The 12846-nt window shown below is 49.3% G+C and overlaps 2 protein-coding genes across 3 annotated transcripts in view; one reads left to right on the top strand and one right to left on the bottom strand.

The window, feature by feature from the left end:
* The window catches only part of OGFOD3 (2-oxoglutarate and iron dependent oxygenase domain containing 3), an 82806-nt gene that overhangs the window by 20683 nt on the left and 49277 nt on the right, over positions 1–12846 (bottom strand). For both annotated transcript variants that reach the window (XM_086857398.1, XM_086857399.1), the window contains exon 9: positions 908–1058. In XM_086857398.1, coding sequence (XP_086713524.1) covers positions 908–1058 — 151 coding nt within the window. The remainder of the gene's footprint in view (positions 1–907; positions 1059–12846) is intronic.
* LOC111937244 (urotensin-2 receptor-like) lies at positions 5627–7776 on the top strand. Its single transcript, XM_023938511.2, has one exon. It carries the CDS (start codon positions 5627–5629, stop codon positions 6722–6724), a length of 1098 nt encoding a protein of 365 aa, XP_023794279.2. The 3' UTR covers positions 6725–7776.

The following is a 12846-nucleotide window of genomic DNA, read 5'->3' as shown; positions in this document are numbered from 1 at the left end:
ATTCTTATAAACCAATACAAAACAACATCCACTCTATTAACTGTTCCTCCAAACCAGTGCAGAGTTTTCCTCTCACCACGCTGGATGCACCATCCTCTCACAGCACTCGTGAAATGCAGCCTGCTCACCTGAAGGCAATTCCTAGGGGTGGACCAAGAAATATCACAGAACTCAGGAAAAAAGAGTTTCCAGCATCTGAAGCTCTTTATTAACAACAGGCTGGGTTTTGGAGATGAAAACGTGCTGTAGGTTTTGCACACTCCAAGTGCAGTTTAGCCTGTGCGAAGAGCCAAACCCTCTTTGAGGGAGAAATCTGCAGATACAAAGTCTCTAATTTTTCCATCAGTAGAAAAGGCCATTTCACAGGAATTAAAGCCTTCCCTCCTTGAATAAAAACAAATCAAGCACCAAAAGCAACACTGCACTGAGCACTGGACTCCCCGAGCTCCTCCAGCAAGACAAAAGGTAACTCAGGTTGCCAAATCAAACCTGCTGCTCCCCCCTGTGCTCTCCAGGCCAGATCTCTGCCAGCTCTTTGGCACCAGCACTGCAGTGCCCAGTCAGTGCAGATGCTGTATTGTGTAACAATAAAAACCTCCCTGGAGCCAAGACATTCCCCTTTGCACTCACATGTGTGGTAAAGTAAGAGGATTTTTATTTTTCCAGTGTACAATTCTGTCTTTCAGGGGAGGAGAAAGAATTCACATCTAAGTGTAATGGTAGTGGTTTGAGTTTCTGCAGGAAATGACTTGGGGTTATTAATACGTATTTTTTTTCCATGGTAAAATGATCTCAAACGCTTTTACACAAGGAGAAGATCCTAAAAATCCAGAGTGGCTGAAAGAGCACACATTTTACACCCTTTATCTTCTGCAAAAAGCAAGGATAAAACCTTTGATCTCCTCACCTTTCCCCGTGGCCACTGTATTCTCTGCCAGGTGTCATTTTCAGTACTGAAGGTCTCAGGCTTTTTGCAGCACCCCAAAGATGTTTGATGGCTTTGGATGCACGAGAGGTGAGGAGCAGATTCTCTGGGCTCATATCTGCCACACAGGTGCCTGAAATGACATAAAATTGGACTCAGTGACCCTGAGAGTGCCTTCCTATAACTGGTCTGAAGCTGCCTCCAAAGGGAGCAGATCCCCTGCAGGCACAAACCCATGTGGCACCCCAGACCTTACCCTGCCAGGACCTCTGTGTCCTCACAGGGCATCAGGAGTGCTGGGATTAAAAGTACAAGTTCCTCCTATGTTCATTTTTATCTGGGAGGGGTTTTAAAACCCATTCAACTACATTCCTGAAATAAAGCTGACTGAAACCTGTTACACATTCCTGTTCAGGGATTTTACAGGGGGTTCTCTCCAGTGGCTCCTCCAGAGCTAGGACATTTGCACCTCAAACATCTGAGTGAGGGGAGAAAGCTCTAACTTTGAAATAAGGTATAACTGTAAATTTAAATTTAAGGGCATATTCAACTCTATAGGACAGATGTAAACATAGATGTTAAAAAAGTCAAGGATAAAATTTGCTGTTCCTTGTATCTGAGCAGCTCAGGAGTGACCCTGCTGCCATCGGTGTGACCATGCCCTGCTTTCAGATAATCCCTGCACCCGGGTGAGGACCGGCTCAGAAACAACTTCAGAGAGTGACAAGGCCCTGTGCATGCTGCAGAGCATAAACATTGCTCCAGGGAGACTCGATGGCCAAGCTGCAGGGATTATTCACCAGTGGGTGGTAACCTGAGAAAGGATCTGCTATTGAGGCAGCAACGCAGCCAAATCAGCCTCTGGCTCTCCTGTGGGACACCGAGCTGCAGTTGCTTTCAAAACCTCTCTGTCATCCACTTCCCCTGCAACCTTACATTCCACTGACAGGTGATAACTGAGCCTCTGCCTTAAGGATTAGGAGGTGAATGTAGCATCTCATCTGACAGCACATGCTTGGGATCTCAGAAACCCCACCCCAGGCTTCTCCAGAGATATTCCCCTCTCTGCCCTTCTCACTCGGGTACTCAGCAAGGCCTCGTCTCCCTCTGAACCTGGCCAAAGCAAAATGCTTTCCTGATACTCTGGCAAGTGATCAGTTAAGTCTTTTCACTTCCTGCACTTCTGTTGGGAAGAGAATCATCCATGTGGTGACTGGACACAGGAATATCACGAGAAACATCAGTGCCCACCTGGGCAGGGAGAACTTGTACAACGAAAATCAAACTCAGCCAAAGGCTGGACCTGTCCTCCACAGCCCCTCTGCCCAAAGCTCACATCCAGGACACAGATGCAGCATTTCACATGTTCCTTATCCTGAACTCAAAATTCACTCTCAGCAATAAAATTCCACCCAGGAGGTACTTTAGGAGGACAACGTGTACGAAGTGGTGCCCAACAGGGAACCTCTGCTCCCAAACACTCATTTGTCCAGACAACACTTAGTTTGCATCCTGTCACAGCTGAATGGAGCAATGAGAGCTGCCTTTCAATTTGCCAAGGCAACAGCCTTCAGCTGCCCACCATATACACCCTGACCTTCACAGCCAGACAAAGGAGCACCAGTTATTCACAGAGAAGATCAAGGGTTTTATAAGGAAAAAAATTGGACATGGCTGCTCAAACAGCCCTCACCACGGAGACTGCTACTGTCTGCTTCCTAACATGCAGAAAAAATTTGTTAGGAAGTTCTAAAATTAGGTGCTGAAAACCTGAATGAAGTTTTATTGAAAGCAGAGGATAAAATGCCACATGGAGCTGTATTTTAAGATGGCTGGGGATGCTCAGCATGAGCCATACATGGCTCCAGAGGGGAAATTTTGCACCTGCAGTACCTGTGCAAGGTATTGTCCAGAGCAGCTGTGGCTGCCCCACCCCTGGAAGTGTCCAAGACCAGGTTGGATGAAGCTCTGAGCGATCTGGGACAGTGGAATCTGTCCCTGCCCGTGGCAGGGGGTGGAACTGGTGAGCTTTAAGGTTCCTTCCAACCTAAACCATTCTGTGATTCCATGAGTCTGTGATTCTACATTGTTCATCATTTTAATATCAATACTTTTTAGAATATTACAAGAAAGCCACATAGGGAATAACAGATCTTGAGGTTCATAAGACAATTTGATCCTTGATGACTTGGCTTTGTGTGCAAGTCCCTGAGGATTTGCTCTGACAGTAATTATACACTGAGCTCCCTATTCCTGTTTGATTAAAATTCATCTTCCAAAAAAGCACTTGCAGTGCTTACTTAGACAGCTGGAGAAATGGAAAATTCACCACTCCTTCTGGAAACTTGTCATCCACACTGGTGAAAGATGCATTCCTTGTGTACACAGACAAATGGCAAACATCAGTATTCCAGACTCCTGCATCGTCCCCCTTTTAATTCTGATCAATCAGGGCTCTCACACGCTCCAGGCCCAGTTCCACCCGGTATGGAGCGCTCTGTTCATGCCTGTGGGTGTGCAGAAAAGGCTCGGTGCATGGTGAGAGCAGAAATGCCTTTTGTTCAGAGAACAGCTTTTGCTGTGCTGCAGAACAACTTCAGGCAACAAACTATTTTTGAAGAGTTTAACAGAACTAAGTTCCCATGGATATATGTGTGTATCCTACATGTTCAAGAAAACAAGTGTCTCTCAGGCTCACTGGTGCTTAATTAAGCATTCTTGTGCTGAAGGAAAAGCGGGAAGTTGAAATTAGGTATTTACTACACAGATGAAGTAATTCTCTGTCTAGAAGAACCTCTAGCACCTCATGTGATCACCCAAAACAAATCAGGTAACACAGCAGAAAACAAAAAATCTGTTCTATTCTCTCTTCTCCCTCTGTCCTGGCCACTAGATGAAGACAGATAAAAAACCAGTTTTGTTAGAGAGAGAACAACTTCAAACCAAAAGGCGACAGCACTGCAAAAGTTGCATGAAACCAAATTCTCAGAGATGATCTGTTTATGCCAAATCCGGATCTCACTTGAAGTGTGTGGCAGTCAATCCCCTTGAGTGCCGTGCAGGCAGGATTTGGCCCGGGTGAAGCATCCGCCTGCATTCCCAGCTGCTGTGTCCAGCTGCCGCAGAGGAACGCGGGGCTGCCGAGGATGCTGGCACGGGACCCAGTCCAAACTTCCAGCAAAAAGCAAATTCCACCGCAGCGCTCGGATCTGAACTCGGTGCCATGGCTGAATCTGATAAAGTAACCCCCTGCCTGAAAATGATTCAGTTCAGTTTCCTCAAACCATTATTTGAGCCAGCTCTTCACTGATGTAGCTTTGAGCGTTTGGAGCGCGTTGGGAGAGAGACACGAACGCTGATGAGCAGGACCAGGAAGGAAAGCAGGGCTGTATTTGTGTGTTTGATCACCTCACAGCAGATTACACCCAAGCACTCAAGACAATATTTTTATAGGGCTGAATCCTGCTCCTACGAGCCAACGAGACTTTCACTGCTTCGTAGCAGGGCACGGAGAATTAGACACCAGTTTGCACAAAAGCACTTTCAGGAGGGATTAAAGCAAGCAAATAAACATAAATCGGTCAGTTTAGCACTCTGGTTTAATGTTTGAAGGTATAAAATGTTTGAAGGTATAAAAGCCAGTTGATTCCTATTGGAAGTCAATGGTAGCTGAGGGAATACAGCACTCTGGTACCCTTGGGAAGTTGTCCTTTGACTGTGGAGTGCCCTGTCTCTGCTTTCTCTAAAGTAAGACAGAAATAGAAGGTGCTTATTGATTTTGCAGCTGTCCCCAGACTTCTTGCCTGCGGGGAGAAGTTGTCTCTGTGAACCTCATGTACACCCCACTGTGTGTCTCCCACTCTTCAGAAGGAGCAGCCACCACTAAAGCTCGAATTTTAAATCTCATGACAGCACTCTCGAGCTTTTCAGGGTAAAATTCAAACTACGAGCTATTTCCAAGGAGAAAGGAGGCTGTTTCAGCCCGGGCTCGCTATCCAGCTCCACCTCAGCCTCTCTCCGAGCGCATCTGGGGCGCTTTGTGCGGGGCACCTGCGGAGCGCGGCTGGCTCTGGCTCTCCGTGCCGGCCGCTGACACCTCTGTGCCCGGTGACCGGGAGCACAGCGCCCAGCCCCATCGCCAGCCACACCGCGGGAGGGAAGCGCCAAATTCCGCCGGAGTGGCCGGGAAAACTTTTCAGGCATCTCCCGCGGGCTGACGCTGCCCGGCGGGGCTCGTTCTGCGGGGGCGCCGGACACGCTCCCGGCTCGGGGAGCCCCTCCCGGCGGGGAGAGCCCCGTCCTCGGAAGGGAGAACTCCGTTCCCGGCTGGAAGAGCCCCGTTCCCGGCTCAAGGAGCCCCGTTCCCGGCTCAAAGAGCCCCGTTCCCGGCTAGAAGAGCCCCGTTCCCGGCTCAAGGAGCCCCGTTCCCGGCTCGGGGAGCCGCTCCCCGCAGGGTCCCCGCCCGGCGGCTCTGGCCCCGCAGCGCTCCCTGCAGCTGCCGGCCCCGCTCGGGCGGGGGTCGCGGGGTCCCCGCTGCGCTCGCTGCGGGCTCGGAGCGGGGGAGCCCCGGCGGGGCGGGGGCGGCCCTTCCCCCGAGGGCAGCCCGGTACCGCCCTGCCTCCCGCGGGGGGCGGAGCGGCCGCCGCCGGGGCCGGGAGCTCCGGGGCCGGTGCGAAGGTGCCGGGGCCGCCGCCGCCGCCCATGGAGCCCAACGGGACGGCGGCGGCGGGGGACAACGGGACGGCGGCGGGGGGCGGCGGGGCTGCCCCCGGGGGCGGCCCCCTGCTCATCCCCTCGGCCTTCGGGACGGTGCTGTCGGTGATGTACGTGGCCGGGGTGGCCGGCAATGTCTACACGCTGGTGGTGATGTGCCACTCGGCGCGCTGCGCCGCCCCCATGTACAGCTCCATCGTCAGCCTGGCCCTGGCCGACCTGCTCTACCTCTCCACCATCCCCTTCATCGTCTGCACCTACCTGGCTCAGGACTGGTACTTCGGGGACCTGGGGTGCCGCATCCTGCTCAGCCTGGACCTGCTCACCATGCACGCCAGCATCTTCACCCTCACCCTCATGTGCACCGAGCGCTACCTGGCCGTCACCCGGCCCCTGGACACCCTGAAGCGGTCCCGGGGCTACCGGAAGGTGACGGCGGGGGCCGTGTGGTCGGTGTCGCTGCTGCTCACGCTGCCCATGATGCTGATGGTCACGCTGACCGAGGGGGGCAAGGCGGAGGGCAAGGTGAAGAGGATGTGTGCGCCCACCTGGAGCGTGGATGCCTACAGGACCTACCTGACCGTGCTCTTCAGCACCAGCATCATGGCCCCGGGCATCATCATCGGCTTCCTCTACACGCGCCTGGCCAGGACCTACCTGGAGTCCCAGAGGAACCCCCCCCACAAGGAGAAGAGCAAGAGATCCCCCCGGCAGAAGGTCCTCATCATGATTTTCAGCATCGTGCTGGTCTTCTGGGCCTGCTTCCTGCCCTTTTGGATCTGGCAGCTGGTGCGCCTCTACAGCAGCTCCCTGCAGCTCACCACCCAAACCCAAAAGTGCATTAACTACCTGGTGACCTGCCTGACCTACAGCAACAGCTGCATCAACCCCTTCCTCTACACCCTGCTCACCAAAAACTACCGGGAGTACCTGCGCAACAGGCACCGCAACTTCTACAGGTTCACGTCCTCCTTCCGCAAGAGGGGCTCCAGCCTGCAGTGCTCCTGGGGCCGCTCCATGTCCTCCAGCAACCAGTACGACTACAGCTCGGAGGCGCTGGGCATGGCCACGCTGAAGGACAAGTGAGGAAGAGGAGGCGCTCCCAGCACACAGGACCGGCAGAGCGTCCGGCCAAGGTAGGGCTTTGGGATCCCCTGGCCCTGAAGGGTTCTTAAAGCTCGTTTCTGCTGCTCTCTCTAGCCGGGGGCAAGAAGCTGTGTGAATCCAAATGCTGCGAGATGAGATGAGATGAGATGAGTTTCCATCTGGCTGAGGGCTGTTGGGGGGGTCCTGCCGGGAGCCAGCAGCTGTTTGGGACAGATCCTGCAGGGTTTGGGGTGCAGAAGATGAGGTGGATGCTGTGTCACAAACTCTTCTCCTGCCTGGCTGAGTTTCGGCTCCAGCTCCTCACCCCGTGGTTTCTCTGCGCTGTCCTGGGGCTGCAGCTGGGTCAGAGCTGCAGAAATCTGGAAGTGGCCCGGTATCACTTCACTGAGCTGCCAGCCGTGGCTCTGCCCTGTGAGGTACCGTTGGCTGTTTCTGGAGTGGGTAAAGAGACTTTTAAGCCCCTTTTCATATTTCCTGTTACATTACGGTGCACTACTGTTCTATCATGCTTCAAGTCTCTATTTTAAAATTCATTGCAGCAGCACTTTGAACTCCAAGTATTCAAAAACCACCAGGTAAGCTGTCAGAAACCACAGGATTACCTAAAAAAACCAAAAACTCTTCTAACTTTTTAAGGTTTCTACCTAAGGTGGTTTGAATTTGCCACTGATATTTTTTTCTTGAAAAAGTTGGTCCTTTTCTTAAAAGTCAACAGAGCTTGACAAACCTGAAAATTTACCTTGGAAGAAATAAAAAAAACTATTTATGATCCTATCACTCAAAGACCTGAGGCTCTAAGAAAAATTACTGAATCCTATATCATGAAACTCATTATAAAAAAGAGAATTTTTTTCATGACATTTGATCAAACCAGTTTTGCCTCAATGTATTCTGCTCATTTTCTCCCTGCTTGGCATCTCACACTAAACCTTCACCAGAGAGATGCCTGTAAGCACTTAAACAATTGTAAAATTGTAAAAAAGTGTCAGTTTATAAATAAATGCTTATTAAAAATGGACCCTCCTCAGGTTTCCCCTCGCCTGGTCTCTTCACCCAGCTCAGAGGGGGGTGATGCTCCAGTTCCCAGCTCTGGGGATGAAGTTGGGGTCAGTATCCTTCTCTTGTTCTGGGATGGACTCTGGGGATAAGAAAAGCACAGTACGAGTTGCACAAACTCTTGTCAGCAGCTGGTGATGCCCAGGGAGTTCAGAAGCAGCAGCAGAGTAAGGAACTGTCATTTCCACTCTTTTATTATTAATAATTTATTTATTACTTATTCCAACCCCCATCTGCCTGAGCAGAGTCCCACTCCAGCCCTGCAGTGCGTTCCTGTGTCCTTGGGTGATCCTCTCATGTCCCACACCAAAATTTAGGGAGCGCTTGTGCCACAGCAGAGACACAAAGTGCCAACACCACAGGCAGGGCTGAGAGCAGAGAACAGGCACAGAGATGGGATTTTGTGCACTCAGAACAGAAAAATTCACAAGTTGGATGAAGATGTTTCTGTGCTGGAGTCAGCATTCTCTTGGGATGCTTTTGGGGGAGCAGGGGAATGAGGAACTCACCTTTCCATTTTAGTTTTAACCACAGGACTGTCTTTGAACCACCAGGGATTACTTTGTCATATTCCAGTGCTGCACAGACTCCAAGCTGGGCATCATGAATAGTCCTAATATTGTCCATTCCTTCTGAAATAGGGGGACTAACACACAATTCATCTTGGGAATTGGCAGGGAGAGCAGGATTCAGCAGATTTTCAGAACAACTTTTTAGAAATTAATTGATTTTTTTTAAATTGTTAATTCTAAATTCATTGTTACTTTTCCTTTGGTTCCCATTTCTGAGGGTGGAAGTAACTCCCATACAAGAATTAAAAAGATAAGGCTGAACTCAGAAGGCATTTTGGGAAGAATGAATGTCGTGCAAAGTGTGTCTGGACAGAAGTCCTGGCAGAGCCAGGCATGGCTGCATCCCATGAGCTGGACAGGGATCAAAGAGAGTTTTAGGGACTTTGTTTTGTACTTTAAAAGAATAAATAAATTAATTAAAAAGCTGAGCAGCCTAAACCCACAGTTATTGATAAGAAGGGGAAGCTGAAAAGGAGTTCTGCACAGGAAAAGGATGAAAATGCAGAGCAGGTGGGCTCTTCAGCTGTAAGCTAACGTGGGGATAAGCAAAGAGAAGGGGCTCATTGGGATACACTTCCCAAATCACCTCTCAGCCCCCTGCAGGGATTCTGTTTCTCTGCTCAGTGTCACCAGCAGTGTGTAGTGGCTGTGCCTTCTGTGCCACATGGTGGGAGCATGGAACAGCAAAGGGTTGCTGGAGGGGCATCCAGGTGAAAGGCAAAAGACTGGATATTTCAAAAGCAGTGTGCCCAGCCCGTCAAGGAAGGTGATTCTCACCCTCTGCTCCACTCTGGTGAGCCCAGCCTGCAGTGCTGCTTCCAAATGTGGGGTCTCCAACATCACAGGGACCTGGAGCTGCTGGAGAGAGCCCAGAGGAGGCCACGGAGCTGCTCCAAGGGCTGGAGCCCCTCTGCTCTGGAGCCAGGCTGGGAGAGCTGGGGGTGCTCACCAGAGGAAAAGGCTCCAGGGAGAGCTCAGAGCCCCTTGCAGGGCCTGAAGGGGCTCCAGGAGAGCTGGAGAGGGACTGGGGACAAGGGATGGAGGGACAGGACAAGGAGAACGGCTTCCACTGGCAGAGGGCAGGGTTAGTTGGGATATTGGGATGAAATTCTTCCCTGTGAGGGTGCTGAGGCCCTGGCACAGGATGCCCAGAGCAGCTGTGGCTGCCCCTGGACCCCTGGACATGTTCCAGGCCAGGCTGGATGGGGCTTGGAGCAGCCTGGGACAGTGGGAGGTGTTCCTGCCCATGGCAGGGGTGGCACTGGATGATCTCCAAGGCCCCTCCCAACCCAAACCATCCTGTGACTGTTCCATTTGCCACTGCTCAGGTTTTGCAGCCAGGCTGTGCCTCGTCCCAGCGCTGCTCCTCTCTCCCCCAGGCTCTGATAACCCCACCCAAGGTTACTCCAAGCAGAGATCCTGTGAAGTGGGTGGTGTCCACCCAGCAGCTCTCCCAGGAGAGGCTGTTTCCCACCCAGAAGCTGCTGCTGTGCGTGCCCAGTGACAGCTCTCAGAGCTCAGGGAGCACCACGAGGTGCAGACCTGCACAAACACCACTCCCAGGGGTCAGAGCTCAGCTGAAAAAGGTTCATTACATAAACAACATCCCTCTTGCTGTCCTGTCAGAGCAGTTAGACTGCCAAAAGTCAGTAGGTTTGATCCACTGCACAAATATCCTGCTGGAGAAGATGTTCCAGCTGAATTCCTGTTGTCTGTAACTGGGCAAGCCTTGACTCCTCTTGGGGTGCTCATGGTTTGGGGCTGAGGGAACTCAGTCCTCGTGGGTTTTCCTTTCACAACAAAACCAAATGTGTCTGGGAGCTCCCCTGGGAAGGGAATTGCTGCTGCCTGTCTGGAGCACAGAGCCCTGGCTGGGGCTGACACAGCCTTTAGGTTACCTGTGAGTTACTGCTCACCCTGAGGATTTGGGGGATGGTGTTGGTTTGGGGTTGGGATCTCAGCATTTCCAAGCACATTCCCTACAAACCTCCCTGTGCAAGGCAGCTCAGGCTGTTTCCTACAGGAGGGAGAGTTATTACCTGTCCTGAGCACTGGAAAGGAAGAGTTGGGATTCCCAAAGCCATGGGATTAAAAACATCTTGTGTCCCCAGCCACAGAGGTTACAGAAGCATGTGAAAATTGAGATAACCAGAATCTGGATGATGGGACTTTGCAAATTCTGGGATTGGTGTCACTCCAGGTAAATCTGAAGCATTTCAGGGAAGTCAGTGGGGCTGTAACTGAAAGCAACATGTGGAGAGTTCCTTGAAAACTATTTTACTTTGGCTATTTTGCACTCCAGAAAATCAAGTTCTGTGTACCCTGGGGTCACTTGTCATACCTAAATCATTGTAATCCCGTGGTTCTTAATGCTTTGGGTGTTTTTTATTATAAATGAAATGCTGCTGCAGGTTCAGTGGCACAGTTACTTCTTCAGAAACATGGGAAATGGGAATTTTAGGAAAGGCAGCAGCCTTTAGCCTTTTTCTTGTTGGGCCAGAGGCTGTCACTGCAAAACTCCATATATGCTTTACAAGAAGGAAAATAATTTCATCACTAGAGATTTTTTTTTTTTTTTTCCAATGTCCCTTAGGATTTAGGGGTTTGTAACAAAAAACCCAACCCAGACTGGAGAAGAAAAACAGTTTCACCCTAAGTGCTCTGTCCTTTCTTTATAGTGGGATCTTCTCAAATGGGAGCTGCTGTAGCAAGGACAATTTTTCTACTTGAAAAGACAAAGACCACTCCTTTGTGGGGAAAATGAGAGTGGTTGTTTTCATCAGGCACAGGAGAATCCACCTGAACCCTTTTGAATTTTTGCAGCCTTTACCTTCAGTCACTTTATTTGTCATCATCTTTCTCCCCACTTTTAAAAAAAATGAATTTTCAAGAAAAGCTCCAAAGCCTCACATTACCATTCCCTCATGAGTGCAAGCAAATCATTAACTCCTATTTCAGCAGTCAGGTTTGGTGCCTGGTGTGTGACTGAACATCAGGAAGCCTCCAAAAGAGAGGGGATTTTCTGAGCATTTTGCATTTTGCACTTTTGCAAGATTCACAGTGGGATTAACTGTGGGGAATGGGTGGGATGACAGAGTCCATAATCTATTATAATCTATTTAATACATTATAATCTGTTCATAATCTGCTCATAATCACCAGGATGATGGGAGAAGAAAGCACATAAAGCTCATATCAGAGCCCAGCCCTCAAGCCCTGGGTACAGAAAACAGAGAAATCCTCAGAGCAGCCCCAGAAAGTCAGGAAGCTTTGCCAGAAGTTTGGTTTGAGGACTCTCAGCTTTTCTGTCGCATTTCAGAGTCCCTCTGGTGGCAGCAGCAAGTTCCCAGCCCGAGCTCTCAGGAGGAAAATTTGCTTTTTATTTCTAGGCTTTAAAACTGAGAGGTTGTCCCAAATCACAGCACGAAGTAACCAAATAAGAGCATTTTATCCCTTTACAGTGGAGAATTACTTCAGAATGGAGAGGAGAGGAGAGGAGAGGAGAGGAGAGGAGAGGAGAGGAGAGGAGAGGAGAGGAGAGGAGAGGAGAGGAGAGGAGAGGAGAGGAGAGGAGAGGAGAGGAGAGGAGAGGAGAGGAGAGGAGAGGAGAGGAGAGGAGAGGAGAGGAGAGGAGAGGAGAGGAGAGGAGAGGAAAAATCTACTTCCAAGAGTTAACTTTCCTCTCCCATGTGTTTTCCTATGCCAAGCCCAGACTAACTTCATTCCTGTCATTTTGCACAGCATCCTCCCAGCCAGCACCCACAGAAACACCCAGAGCTGGTGACTAACTCCAGCTTAGCCCAGCTGGGGTTTTTCTGCCTGATAATATCGGGGTTTGCTGTTAGCTTCTAGATTTTCTGGGGAATAAAGAGACGCTGAGTTAATTGCTGTGGTTTATGAGAAATAAATTGCTTTGTCTTCTAAACAGCACCACAGCTTTGCAGGGTGTAAGTAGCCTGTAAAGTTATTGTTATTATACATTATACAAGTTTTTTGCCCTTGTTTGGGAATGTGTCTAAAGCACAGCAGGGAGAAAGGATGCGTCAGTTGGTGGCAAAGTGCTGGGAGGGGTTGGATGGCTCAGGCTGAGCTTTGGGAAGAAAGATGGAGAAACTCCACCCAGCCAAAGCTCTGGCATGCAACAAACTTCTGTCAGACACCCAGTGCTGGTTTTAATATATTAAATATACTAAATAATTATATTTATTTATATTTTATATATAAATTATACATAATTTATATATATATTATTATATTGTTTTTAGATATAAACATATAATATATATTAATATATTATTAAATTATATTATTTATATATTTTATATATAAATTATAAATTATTATATTATATATAAATAAATAATTATCAATAAATTAAATATATTAAATATTGTAAAATATTGATATATTAATATAAAAATAAGTTATATTAATATTATAATAAATTATATTTATATTATAATAAATGTAAGT

Source organism: Cyanistes caeruleus, chromosome 19, assembly GCF_971803275.1.
Source record: "Cyanistes caeruleus chromosome 19, bCyaCae1.hap1.1, whole genome shotgun sequence".
Lineage (NCBI taxonomy): Eukaryota > Metazoa > Chordata > Aves > Passeriformes > Paridae > Cyanistes > Cyanistes caeruleus.
The sequence above is the reverse complement of the archived record's forward strand: the minus strand, read 5'-3'. Positions and strand labels throughout refer to the sequence as shown.

What these genes read in the sequence shown, in the direction of transcription:
- LOC111937244 (XM_023938511.2), top strand. Translation starts at nt 5,627, where the DNA reads ATGGAGCCCAACGGGACGGCGGCGGCGGGGGACAACGGGACGGCGGCG.